At 50.3% G+C, this 13,463-nt stretch overlaps 1 protein-coding gene across 1 annotated transcript in view; it reads left to right on the top strand.

Moving 5' to 3' along the window:
* LOC138262216 (fatty acyl-CoA hydrolase precursor, medium chain-like) overlaps positions 1 to 13,463 on the top strand; it is a 283,496-nt gene that overhangs the window by 47,050 nt on the left and 222,983 nt on the right. Inside the window, exon 3 of the mRNA XM_069212060.1 lies at positions 10,284 to 10,422. Coding sequence (XP_069068161.1) covers positions 10,284 to 10,422 — 139 coding nt within the window. The remainder of the gene's footprint in view (positions 1 to 10,283; positions 10,423 to 13,463) is intronic.

Raw genomic sequence — 13,463 nt, 5'->3', positions numbered from 1 at the left:
CTATGGTCTAAAGCCCATCTGAGACGGATGGAGAATGTTATTTTCCTCCCAAAAACTCAAAAGATGAGTATTGACATGTTTTCAAGCACTTTGGCAAGGGCTGGCAGTGAATATATTAGGCCTTCCCTTGGTAACCACCTATAATAGCATGCCAGACTGAGCTGGCCAGCCTGGTTCCCTTGGCAGTCAAGTAACAAATATTATACAAGGAGTTCATGGATATATTTTTGATGCCTGAGGCCAAACAGACAGGGCTGGACCTGGTGCTGCAGGCCAACAAAGATAAGGACAGGCGAGAGAGTCTCAAGACCAGGTTAGAGAGGTCCCCTGAAAACTGGTTGCTTGTATTTCGCACTTTGGCTTGAGTGTTTGTTGAGAACTTTCCACACGCCGCAGCTGCATTGTTGTTGTATGAACAGAAGTTGCATGCAGCAGCTAAAGTACTAAGGGGAAGCTTGGTTAAAGTATGATGAGGGCTTCTGTGCAAAAATGCAGACATGGCCCATCATAGACTGGAACCATCAGGATGTAGCGAGTTTTACTGAACACATGGTTGCTGCGTGAGAAGGGGTAGAGATACACGAGCAGTCCTTTCATTTATATGGGGGCAAGAGGAAGACAGAGAGGTACCAAAAGGGCAGCAAAGGAGAAACAGTGTACAGGTGGTAAGCAGGCCCAGCCACAGCCTGCGGCATATGGGAAGTTTGAGAAGGGTGAGTGCGAGTGGGGGCAGCCTGCAAACTCAAGCATGCTTGCAGCAATTGAGGTGGGGAGCCACCAAGCCAGCGAGTGCAGGAAGACAAAAGGGAGAAAATGGTCCACTTTAAAAAGTAAGATCAAGTCATAACATGGGAACACAGGGGTATGAGGACTGGTGCCCACCTCAATTAAGTGCCAATATATTGTGAAATTACTCAACCATTATTATAAGAAAGACAATGCACACTTTCTAGCAGAGGGTTTCAGGAACATCTTTAGCATTCCTTGTGTGTGGCCAGTTGAAGGGGGGCTCTGCAACAACTTTAAGTCCGTCACAGACAATGGTGAAGTAGCTAGATGGAAGGTGGCCAAGGAGCTAGAATGGGGTCGTGTGGCTGGTCCGTTTGAAAAGCCACTGCTTATAGATTTTATAGTATCCCCGCTGGGGGTAGTCCCCAAAAAGGAGCGGGGCCAATTCCAGCTCATCCATCATCTGTCATACCCAGAGGAAGGGTCAGTGAATGATGGGTTAGGTCAGAAGCGGTGATCAGTATCTTATGCCACAGTGGACGAGGCTATTGACCTGTTAAGGGAGGCGGGTAAGGGAGCCCTGATGCGAAGGCAGATATAGAGTCCAATATCGTGTGCTTACTTTGAGGCCTTTAGCACATTTTTAGAATGGGCTGGGGGAAAAGGTGTCTATGGGGTGGGGGGAACTACATTATCAGGACGACTTCCTTTTTGTGGGCACACCAGACACTGAGCAATGCAGCGTAATGGTCGAAAAATTCAAGGCACTAAGAGAGCAGCTCGGGGTCCCACTAGCACAAGGTAAGAAGGAAGGCCCCACTACACGCCTGACATTTCTAGGGATAGAGATGGATTCAGAAGAAGGATAAGCAGGCAAGCAGACCTAAAGTGGGATATTGAGGGGCTAATGGCCAAGAAAAAGCAATGCTCAAACTATTACAGCTCTTAGGGAAGCTGAAGTTTGCAGCCAGGGTGACCCAGGTGCACATTCATGAGGCATTTGGCATGGCTGGCGAAGGGCATCACGCAGAAACGCCATAGGGTCAGACTGACCATGGGAGTCAAGAGGGACTTGTGGCAGTGGCAGGAATTCCTGAGCAAGTTCAATGGGACCCTGGGATGGTGGGGAACCCTAAGTGACAGCAGAGCAGCTAAGCCTGTGCAAGGATGCAGCAGGTGGCGAAGGTGTCAGTGCCATTTTAGGCATCGCATGCTGTGTCGCCAGGTGGCCCAAGAATTGGCATGAGACAGCCTTAACAAAGGATCCGCTACTGGAGTTATTCCCAATAGTAGTGGCATTAACACTATGGCGAGAACGTCTGGCAGACAGGCAGGTTATGTTGTGGTCAGACAACTGGTGGTACAGGTAATAAACCTAGGACCAGCACGCTGCCCGACAGTGCTAGGACTGCTGCAGTCCTGGTGGGCTGCCAGCTGGACACCAACATAGCGATTAAAGCCAGGCATGTGTCAGGATGTGACAACTAAGTTGCTGAATTGCTCTCTCTTTTCCAGTGGGTTTAAGTCCTAGATCAGGCTGTCATTTTGCTAACGTGGGACTACTCTCTTATCTCTGGGAACAGAGCAGAAAAACAAACAGTGTGGTTAGTAGGAAACTCGTACGTCGCAAGGGTGACTCCTACATCACAAGGGCGGAGGGTTGGCTGGTGCCAGGAAACTGTTTGGTGACATATGGCTGCGCAATGCCAAGGTTACATGGCTATCCCCTAGATGGTGCGTCCTTTCTGTGGTACGGGAACCCCAACGCGGTTGTAATTCATCTAGGGGGGTATCGATTTTGCAGCAATGGGGTGAAAAACCCTGTTGGAGGCTATTCAAGCGGATATACATATCATGACTGGTGTGCCTGGCCGACATAATATGGTAAAAATCATCGCGTGATACGAGTCGTGGAGGGCAGAGATCCAGGGAGCGGCAGAGAGATCCAGGTGGAAGTTGAACATAGCAATGAGCAAGCTCCGTAAGGGCATGGGTTGGGAGTTCGTGAGGCATGGCCTCATCCACCCGAGGATGCCAGGATATTGCACCGATGACAAGGTACACCATTCTACTATAGGGACAGGTATCGTCTTCCTGAACTTGCAGTGGCACTTGAGCTGCTGGGTTTCTCCTACTCTTGGTGAGGAGCTATCGGAGATCGATGAACCACCCCCAGCATGGCAGGAGTCACAAGGTTTAACAATAAATATCTTCACACAAAGATGTAAAAGGACAATTGCTAGAACAAGGTCCTTAGGATTCCTCATGGCACGGACACTTGAGGGCAAACAAGGGGGTGAAAAATGGTCAGTGGACATGGCATTTGCAGCCCAGGCATGACCCCAGGGCCACGAATGCCAGACATTTGGTAGCAAGAGAAGCCTCAAAGCCACGACCCTCTGTCCCAAGTAATCAGCAGAAGGAGATCGGGTACGGCAGTTGATACAAGTGATCTATGGTGACCATTAAAACAGACGCTATGAATGTGAGGATGATGCTTTGCAGGGTTATGCAAGTTATGGTTATTAATATGCAATAAAGATGAGACGTACACTCTATAACCAGTTATGAACAGAATGCTTTACATTAAAATGCAAGATAAGCAAAAAAGCGTGCTAATTACGATGCCATTGTTATAACTCATGCACCAGCTTCTGATGATAATAAACTGCAGCCGTTCTCACACCACAAAGGTCTTGGTGTCCATCATTAATGGAAAAGGAAGGAACGGCGGGAGGGCCCATGATATGCACAGCTGGGAGGAGGTCACACTGCAGGTGATGCCACAGAAGAGTAAATACTGCAGTATCGTGCGGCGTTGGATGGCGGTGCCCACAGACCTATTTTCAGCAACTTTTTTTTAAAGAAACTAAGTACATAGTGTGAGTGTTTTTGCAGCTTCCTGAGGTAAGCTCAATGTATTTTGCCACCGTGAAACAGATGCAGGGGCGCTGCCTGTTGTAGTTGCATTTTGCAGCATGGTGACTGGTAAGGAGCATCTGGCCACCTTTCTGCACTGCTCTGCATCACTGAGCAGGGTCAGCCCTGAGCGGCATTACTGTGCAGGGTCAGCCCTGTGCTGCATTACTGTGCAGGGTCAGCCCTGAGCTGCATTACTGTGCAGGGACTTCCCTGTGCTGCATCACTGTGCAGGGTCAGCCCTGTGCTGCATTACTGTGTAGGGTCAGCCCTGAGCTGCATTACTGTGCATGGACTTCCCTGTGCTACATCACTGTGCAGGGTCAACCCTGAGCGGCATTACTGTGCATGGTCTGCCCTGTGCTGCATTATTGTGCAGAGTCTACCCAGTGCTGCATTACTGTGCAGGGTCTACCCAGTGCTGCATCAGTGTGCAGGGTGAGCCCTGCGCGGCATTACTGTGCAGGGTCAGCCCTGCTCTACATTACTGCGCAGGGTCTGCCCTGTGCTGCATTATTGTGCAGGGTCAGCGCTGCACTGCATTACTGTGCAGGGACTTCCCTGTGCTGCATCACTGTGCAGGGTGAGCCCTGCGCGGCATTACTGTGCAGGGTCAGCCCTGTGCTGCATTACTGTGCAGGGTCAGCCCTGAGCAGCATTATTGTGCAGGGTGAGCCCTGCGCGGTATTACTGTGCAGGGTCTACCCTGTGCTGCATTACTGTGCAGGGTCAGCCCTGTCTACATTACTGTGCAGGGTCAGCCCTGTTCTACATTACTGTGCAGGGTCTACCCAGTGCTGCATCACTGTGCAGGGTCAGCCCTGCTCTACATTACTGTGCAGGGTCAGCCCTGCACTGCATTACTGTGCAGGGTCAGCCCAGTACTGCATCACTGTGCAGGGCCAGCCCTGCTCTACATTACTGTGCAGGGTCTACCCAGTGCTGCATTACTGTGCAGGGTCTGCCCTGCTCTACATTACTGTGCAGGGTCAGCCCTGCGCTGCATTACTGTGCAGGGACTTCCCTGTGCTGCATCACTGTGCAGGGTGAGCTCTGCACCGCATTACTGTGCAGGGTCTGCCCTGTGCTGCATTACTGTGCAGGGTCTACCCAGTGCTGCATCACTGTGCAGGGTCAGCCCTGCTCTACAATACTGTGCAGGGTCTACCCAGTGCTGCATCATGGTGCAGGGTCTACCCTGTGCTGCATTACTGTGCACGGTCTACCCTGTGCTGCATCACTGTGCAGGGTCTACCCAGTGCTGCATCACGGTGCAGGGTCTACCCTGTGCTGCATTACTGTGCAGGGTCTACCCTGTGCTGCATCACCGTGCAGGGTCTGCCCTCTGCTGCATTACTGTGCAGGGTCTACCCAGTGCTGCATTACTGTGCAGGGTCTACCCAGTGCTGCATTACAGTGTAGGGTCAGCCCTGTGCTGCATTACTGTGCAGGGTCTGCCCTGTGCTGCATCACGGTGCAGGGTCAGCCCTGTGCTGCATTACTGTGCAGGGTCTGCCCTGTGCTGCATTACTGTGCAGGGTCTGCCCTGTGCTGTATTACTGTGCAGGGTCTACCCAGTGCTGCATCACTGTGCAGGGTCAGCCCTGTCTACATTACTGTGCAGGGTCTGCCCTGTGCTGCATTACTGTGCAGGGTCTACCCAGTGCTGCATCACGGTGCAGGGTCAGCCCTGTGCTGCATTACTGTGCAGGGTCTACCCTGTGCTGCATTACTGTGCAGGGTCTACCTAGTGCTGCATTACTGTGCAGGGTCAGCCCTGCTCTACATTACTGTGCAGGGTCTGCCCTGTGCTGCATTACTGTGCAGGGTCTGCCCTGTGCTGCATCACTGTGCAGAGTCTACCCAGTGCTGCATCACGGTGCAGGGTCTACCCTGTGCTGCATTACTGTGCAGGGTCTGCCCTGTGCTGCATCACCGTGCAGGGTCTGCTCTGTGCTGCATTACTGTGCAGGGTCTACCCAGTGCTGCATTACTGTGCAGGGTCTACCCTGTGCTGCATTACTGTGCAGGGTCAGCCCTGTCTACATTACTGTGCAGGGTCAGCCCTGTTCTACATTACTGTGCAGGGTCTACCCAGTGCTGCATCACTGTGCCGGGTCAGCCCTGCTCTACATTACTGTGCAGGGTCAGCTCTGCGCTGCATTACTGTGCAGGGTCAGCCCAGTGCTGCATCACTGTGCAGGGCCAGCCCTGCTCTACATTACTGTGCAGGGTCTACCCAGTGCTGCATTACTGTGCAGGGTCTGCCCTGCTCTACATTACTGTGCAGGGTCAGCCCTGCGCTGCATTACTGTGCAGGGAATTCCCTGTGCTGCATCACTGTGCAGGGTGAGCCCTGCACCGCATTACTGTGCAGGGTCTGCCCTGTGCTGCATTACTGTGCAGGGTCTACCCAGTGCTGCATCACTGTGCAGGGTCAGCCCTGCTCTACAATACTGTGCAGGGTCTACCCAGTGCTGCATCACGGTGCAGGGTCTACCCTGTGCTGCATTACTGTGCACGGTCTACCCTGTGCTGCATCACTGTGCAGGGTCTACCCAGTGCTGCATCACGGTGCAGGGTCTACCCTGTGCTGCATTACTGTGCAGGGTCTACCCTGTGCTGCATCACCGTGCAGGGTCTGCCCTGTGCTGCATTACTGTGCAGGGTCTACCCAGTGCTGCATTACTGTTCAGGGTCTACCCAGTGCTGCATTACTGTGTAGGGTCAGCCCTGTGCTGCATTACTGTGCAGGGTCTGCCCTGTGCTACATCACTGTGCAGGGTCTACCCAGTGCTGCATCACGGTGCAGGGTCAGCCCTGTGCTGCATTACTGTGCAGGGTCTGCCCTGTGCTGCATTACTGTGCAGGGTCTGCCCTGTGCTGCATTACTGTGCAGGGTCTACCCAGTGCTGCATCACTGTGCAGGGTCAGCCCTGTCTACATTACTGTGCAGGGTCTGCCCTGTGCTGCATTACTGTGCAGGGTCTACCCAGTGCTGCATCACGGTGCAGGGTCAGCCCTGTGCTGCATTACTGTGCAGGGTCTACCCTGTGCTGCATTACTGTGCAGGGTCTACCTAGTGCTGCATTACTGTGCAGGGTCAGCCCTGCTCTACATTACTGTGCAGGGTCTGCCCTGTGCTGCATTACTGTGCAGGGTCTGCCCTGTGCTGCATCACTGTGCAGGGTCTACCCAGTGCTGCATCACGGTGCAGGGTCTACCCTGTGCTGCATTACTGTGCAGGGTCTACCCTGTGCTGCATCACCGTGCAGGGTCTGCCCTGTGCTGCATTACTGTGCAGGGTCTACCCAGTGCTGCATTACTGTGCAGGGTCTACCCAGTGCTGCATTACTGTGCAGGGTCAGCCTTGCTCTACATTACTGTGTAGGGTCAGCCCTGTGCTGCATTACTGTGCAGGGTCTGCCCTGTGCTGCATTACTGTGCCGGGTCTGCCCTGTGCTGCATTACTGTGCAGGGTCTACCCAATGCTGCATCACTGTGCAGGGTCAGCCCTGTCTACATTACTGTGCAGGGTCTGCCCTGTGCTGCATTACTGTGCAGGGTCTACCCAGTGCTGCATCACGGTGCAGGGTCAGCCCTGTGCTGCATTACTGTGCAGGGTCTACCCTGTGCTGCATTACTGTGCAGGGTCTACCTAGTGCTGCATTACTGTGCAGGGTCAGCCCTGCTCTACATTACTGTGCAGGGTCTGCCCTGTGCTGCATTACTGTGCAGGGTCTGCCCTGTGCTGCATCACTGCATAGCATAGCATAGCTCAGTGGGTTACTGATTTTGTCAGAGATTCTTTTGTTACTTGCAGTTCATAAGTTACAGTACTAATACAGGACAGTGATCTATGAACTGTCATCAAAGAGCTGATGCAAATTGCACGGTATAGGTTCCCAACCTGTGGTCCGCTTGCCCCAATCGGTCCATGACATATTCCTAGGGGGTCCGCAGGTCTCGAGCACCGACCAAGCGTTCTTTTAGAATTCAAGGCATTGGGATCGGCTATTAGATAAGGAAACACCCAATACCCCTCACAGCACACAAGAGCTGTTAAAGACAGCACAGTGGAGGTGGGACTAAAATAAAATCATGCCAATCACCATTCTGCCTTAGGTGCAAGCTGAAGGGTGGTCAGCCTTATTTTATTCTCTGTCTCCGAGTCGCACTCGCACAAGAGTGCTGGTGTCCCCTTGTGTGTACGTGTGTGTGTGTTTGGGCCCAGAGCACTTTGATGCCCCTGTTCCTTCTCCACTTCTAGACACGGGTCACTCGCATGCAGAAGAGCTGTGCCTCTTGTTGTTTTGAGGCTGAACAGCGTTTAGGCAGCTCAAGGCTTGGTCTGGCAGGAAGGCAATTCTCCTGCTGGGGCCTCTACACAGAAACACATGAGTGTTTTTATATTTGTTACTTCATTTGTGCAGCAGTTTTAAAAGCACTGCAAAGTTCGTTGTATATCTGGCAGTTTTCGAGCAACAATAAAAGTGTCAAGATAACTCTTGTGAATAATGTACCTGCTGGAGAGAGATGCAAGCCTTGTCTAGTGTCAGCGTTGACTCATCTAAGGTAGCACAGATGGTTAATATGCCTGCTGCATAGAACGTGTACCATGCATATCAAAGAACAGTATTTTATGTGCATACCTCGGTGGGTTACTGCTTTTGCCACAGAGATTCTTTTGTTACTGTGCAGTTCATAATTTACAATTGTAATCTAGCACAGTGAGCTATGGACTGCCATCAAAGAGCTGCATGCAAACTGCATGGTACAAGTTAGAAAGTCAGCAGCGGCTCCTCCATAACGGCAGAGGAGCGTCACCTCACCACCTCAGCAGCATAAAATCATGTAAAATAAAATGATAATAAAGCACTTTTACTAACATTTTATTTTACATGACAGGAGCCAAGGCCAAGCTGAGTCTTGGGGCGGGGCCAAGGCAAGCATGGAGTATACTTGCAGTGGTGGGCACTGTAAGTGCGCATGACAGTATGGCTGGCTGTCTTAGGACGGCCAAACCGTCATGCGCACTTAGATGTCTCCAGGCTGGTGCATGGAGAGAAGCTGGCACAGGCTCCCAGTCCCTCTTGGAGCGTAAAACCAGTCTGGTCCCCCCAATCCCGATGCTGCTCTCATGCTGGGTAATAGTATTACCAGAATGAGAGCAGCATCTGCATTGGCGTAGAGGAGTCTGAGAGCATGTGATCAGGAGAAGAGCTACGAGCACCAAGGTGGCAGGGGGCGAGGCAGCAGGTAAGTCTTAATTTAAATGTATTCATTATTTCCCCACCACTTTTCCATCCTGGCAGCCGCCACTGTAGAAAGTTATGTTTTATTCCCAGTCTTACATTATCCTGATGCTGATAAAAAAGGTTTGTCTGGGTAACAATAAATTCTTATTATTAAAGTCAACCCTAACCACTGTGTTATGGGTGCTATAAGACAAATGAAATACATGTCAGAGAGGCTATGGAGAGGTGAGAGGCACTTTAGGTTTTATTTCCTTTCCCCAACATATATTTACGTGAAAAAGCTTTCTCAGAACTTATGTGCCTAAAAAATAAATACTGAAATCACCTGGGAAACGTAGAATCTGATCTGAGTATTCAACTTTCCGAAATAAAACAAAACATTAAAAAAAAGTCAGTCACCGTGATGCAGCACCAACCTTTCCATTAAAAGTTTTCAATGTTTCCATATTTTTTCAATATGGGCAGTGTCCTGGATCCCCGGGCATGTTCCCACCTGGTGAACTAATTGCGGACAGTCCGTTCTTGTTTGGGGATCCAGTTGCTGCTGTCCTTGATGCCTGAGTACAATGATTACAAGATTACCTCCAATATGGAATTCCACTGCTGACCATCGGGTTGTGGCCTCCGTGTCTGGAAAGGTTTGTAATAGAACATTTCTAAATGTAATCAGCTAAAAGGACCTGCGAGGTTCTTATGCACACAAAGGGGCATATTTACAAGAAAGTGGAGCATCGGTCCCAATGCACTACTTTTCTTGCGTCATCCCTGCCCCACCTAATGACACCACAGTTGCGGCATATTTACAATACGGCGCACTATGGCCGTTGTTAAAATAATAGCGTCAATGTTTTTTACGCTATTGTAACGCTTTTCTGCACTAGCGTCAACATTTTTTACATTAGTGCAGCAAAGCACAGGGAGGCCCTTTGATTAAAATGGGTGAGTCATCTTAACGCCTGTGTAAATTTCACTGCACCATTTTTTCAGCTCTCCCTGTATCGAAACGCCCCCACCTTGCATTCATCATGTCTGGTGCTAGCATAATGTGGCGCAAGGGTTTACCATGTGCTGCAATGCAAGCATTGCGCCACTTTGTAAATACAGCAAAGGAAAAAGGCCTCCTTAACGCTGCCTTAGCATAAAAAATATGACGCTAGGGCGGCGCAAGGTGGTGCTAGGGGCTTGTAAATATGCTCCAAAGTCTTTGTTTCTATGGAAAATGACAAAATAATAAAAAGTGCACCTAATTCATACAGTCCCCTGTACAGAGAGAACCCACCTATCACAGTGAAGGGCCGCGGTTCAAACGTCGCCCTCCTACTATGCATCTGACGCACTAGTGTCTGGATGAAGTGTGTCCATGTTTTCTTTCCGTAGGTGCCTACAAACGAGGCGGACGGAGAAGATATTTAAAGAAATATTTGAAAGCAGGATTCCAGCTGCTCCTGTTTCTGAAGACTGTCTGTACCTCAATGTCTACACTCCATCTGATGCCAACAGGACATCAAGGCTGCCGGTAAGTAACCTGCGCCTGGATACCCTAACGGGTGACAAGAAGTGCTCTACAAATCTACAGATTTATTGATTGCAAGTGAGCCCTAGAGAAAAGCCTTTTCCACTGTCCCCGGGTGGAGGCTGCTGGTAAGTGTGCTCTGGAATAAAACGTTCTCAGCTTTTACCACTGCACCCTGGGCGGAGGCTGCCGGTAAGTGAGCCCTGGAGTAAAGCTTTTACCGCTACCCACTGGGTGGAGCCTGCTGGTAAGAGAACCCTGGAGTAAGCCCTTTACCACTACCCACTGGGTGGAAGCTGCCGGTAACTGAGCCTTAGAGTAAAGCCCTTCCCACTACCCACTGGGTGGAGGCTGCCAGCAAGTGAACCCTGGAGTAAACCCTTTACCACTACCCACTGGGTGGAGGCTGCCGGTAAGTGAGCCCTGGAAAAAAGCTACTTGGTGGTGGCTACTGATAAGTGAGCCCTGGGGTAAAGCCTTTACCACTACCCACTGGGTGGAGGCTGTCGGTAAGTGTGCCCTGGAGTAAAGCCGACTGGGTGGAGGCTGTTAGTAAGTGGCAAACAGTTAGGAGCGCACCTGCCTGACATCCCAGCAATTAATCTGCCCCATTGCATCATGGTAGATGTAGTATCTTCAAAAAACGAACTCCATTAATTTTTAAATATTTCACCTCTAAGTAGGTACAGCCTTTACTGTGCATCTCTGGACACATGTGTTTCTGGGTTAATCCCTTCTTCAGCAGAGAACATATTTGCGGGGTGCTGGGAATGCTGCCATAAATCACCCGGTTTCAGTACCTCTTCCCTGGCATGCTGGTGCCTGCTCCAGAGCTCGTCAGCCCAGTAGCTCAAGGGAGCCTTTAAAGTCACAAACAGTTAGGAGCGCACCTGCCTGACATCCCAGCAATTAATCTGCCCCATTGCATCATGGTAGATGTAGTATCTTCAAAAAACGAACTCCATTAATTTTTAAATATTTCACCTCTAAGTAGGTACAGCCTTTACTGTGCATCTCTGGACACATGTGTTTCTGGGTTAATCCCTTCTTCAGCAGAGAACATATTTGCGGGGTGCTGGGAATGCTGCCATAAATCACCCGGTTTCAGTACCTCTTCCCTGGCATGCTGGTGCCTGCTCCAGAGCTCGTCAGCCCAGTAGCTCAAGGGAGCCTTTAAAGTCACAAACAGTTAGGAGCGCACCTGCCTGACATCCCAGCAATTAATCTGCCCCATTGCATCATGGTAGATGTAGTATCTTCAAAAAACGAACTCCATTAATTTTTAAATATTTCACCTCTAAGTAGGTACAGCCTTTACTGTGCATCTCTGGACACATGTGTTTCTGGGTTAATCCCTTCTTCAGCAGAGAACATATTTGCGGGGTGCTGGGAATGCTGCCATAAATCACCCGGTTTCAGTACCTCTTCCCTGGCATGCTGGTGCCTGCTCCAGAGCTCGTCAGCCCAGTAGCTCAAGGGAGCCTTTAAAGTCACAAACAGTTAGGAGCGCACCTGCCTGACATCCCAGCAATTAATCTGCCCCATTGCATCATGGTAGATGTAGTATCTTCAAAAAAGATTAATTGCTGGGATGTCAGGCAGGTGCGCTCCTGTTTGTGACTTTAAAGGCTCCCTTGAGCTATTGGGCTGACGAGCTCTGGAGCAGGCACCAGCAGGCCAGGGAAGAGGTACTGAAACCGGGTGATTTATGGCAGCATTCCCAGCACCCCGCAAATATGTTCTCTGCTGAAGAAGGGACTAACCCAGAAACACATGTGTCCAGAGATGCACAGTAAAGGCTGTACCTACTTAAAGGTGAAATATTTAAAAATTAATGGAGTTCGTTTTTTGAAGATACTACATCTACCATGATGCAATGGGGCAGATTAATTGCTGGGATGTCAGGCAGGTGCGCTCCTGTTTGTGACTTTAAAGGCTCCCTTGAGCTATTGGGCTGACGAGCTCTGGAGCAGGCACCAGCAGGCCAGGGAAGAGGTACTGAAACCGGGTGATTTATGGCAGCATTCCCAGCACCCCGCAAATATGTTCTCTGCTGAAGAAGGGACTAACCCAGAAACACATGTGTCCAGAGATGCACAGTAAAGGCTGTACCTACTTAAAGGTGAAATATTTAAAAATTAATGGAGTTCGTTTTTTGAAGATACTACATCTACCATGATGCAATGGGGCAGATTAATTGCTGGGATGTCAGGCAGGTGCGCTCCTGTTTGTGACTTTAAAGGCTCCCTTGAGCTATTGGGCTGACGAGCTCTGGAGCAGGCACCAGCAGGCCAGGGAAGAGGTACTGAAACCGGGTGATTTATGGCAGCATTCCCAGCACCCCGCAAATATGTTCTCTGCTGAAGAAGGGACTAACCCAGAAACACATGTGTCCAGAGATGCACAGTAAAGGCTGTACCTACTTAAAGGTGAAATATTTAAAAATTAATGGAGTTCGTTTTTTGAAGATACTACATCTACCATGATGCAATGGGGCAGATTAATTGCTGGGATGTCAGGCAGGTGCGCTCCTGTTTGTGACTTTAAAGGCTCCCTTGAGCTATTGGGCTGACGAGCTCTGGAGCAGGCACCAGCAGGCCAGGGAAGAGGTACTGAAACCGGGTGATTTATGGCAGCATTCCCAGCACCCCGCAAATATGTTCTCTGCTGAAGAAGGGACTAACCCAGAAACACATGTGTCCAGAGATGCACAGTAAAGGCTGTACCTACTTAAAGGTGAAATATTTAAAAATTAATGGAGTTCGTTTTTTGAAGATACTACATCTACCATGATGCAATGGGGCAGATTAATTGCTGGGATGTCAGGCAGGTGCGCTCCTGTTTGTGACTTTAAAGGCTCCCTTGAGCTATTGGGCTGACGAGCTCTGGAGCAGGCACCAGCAGGCCAGGGAAGAGGTACTGAAACCGGGTGATTTATGGCAGCATTCCCAGCACCCCGCAAATATGTTCTCTGCTGAAGAAGGGACTAACCCAGAAACACATGTGTCCAGAGATGCACAGTAAAGGCTGTACCTACTTAAAGG

The sequence above is a fragment of the Pleurodeles waltl genome, chromosome 10, assembly GCF_031143425.1.
Source record: "Pleurodeles waltl isolate 20211129_DDA chromosome 10, aPleWal1.hap1.20221129, whole genome shotgun sequence".
NCBI lineage: Eukaryota > Metazoa > Chordata > Amphibia > Caudata > Salamandridae > Pleurodeles > Pleurodeles waltl.
Note: the sequence above shows the minus strand (reverse complement) of the source record. Positions and strands in the feature narration are given on the sequence as shown.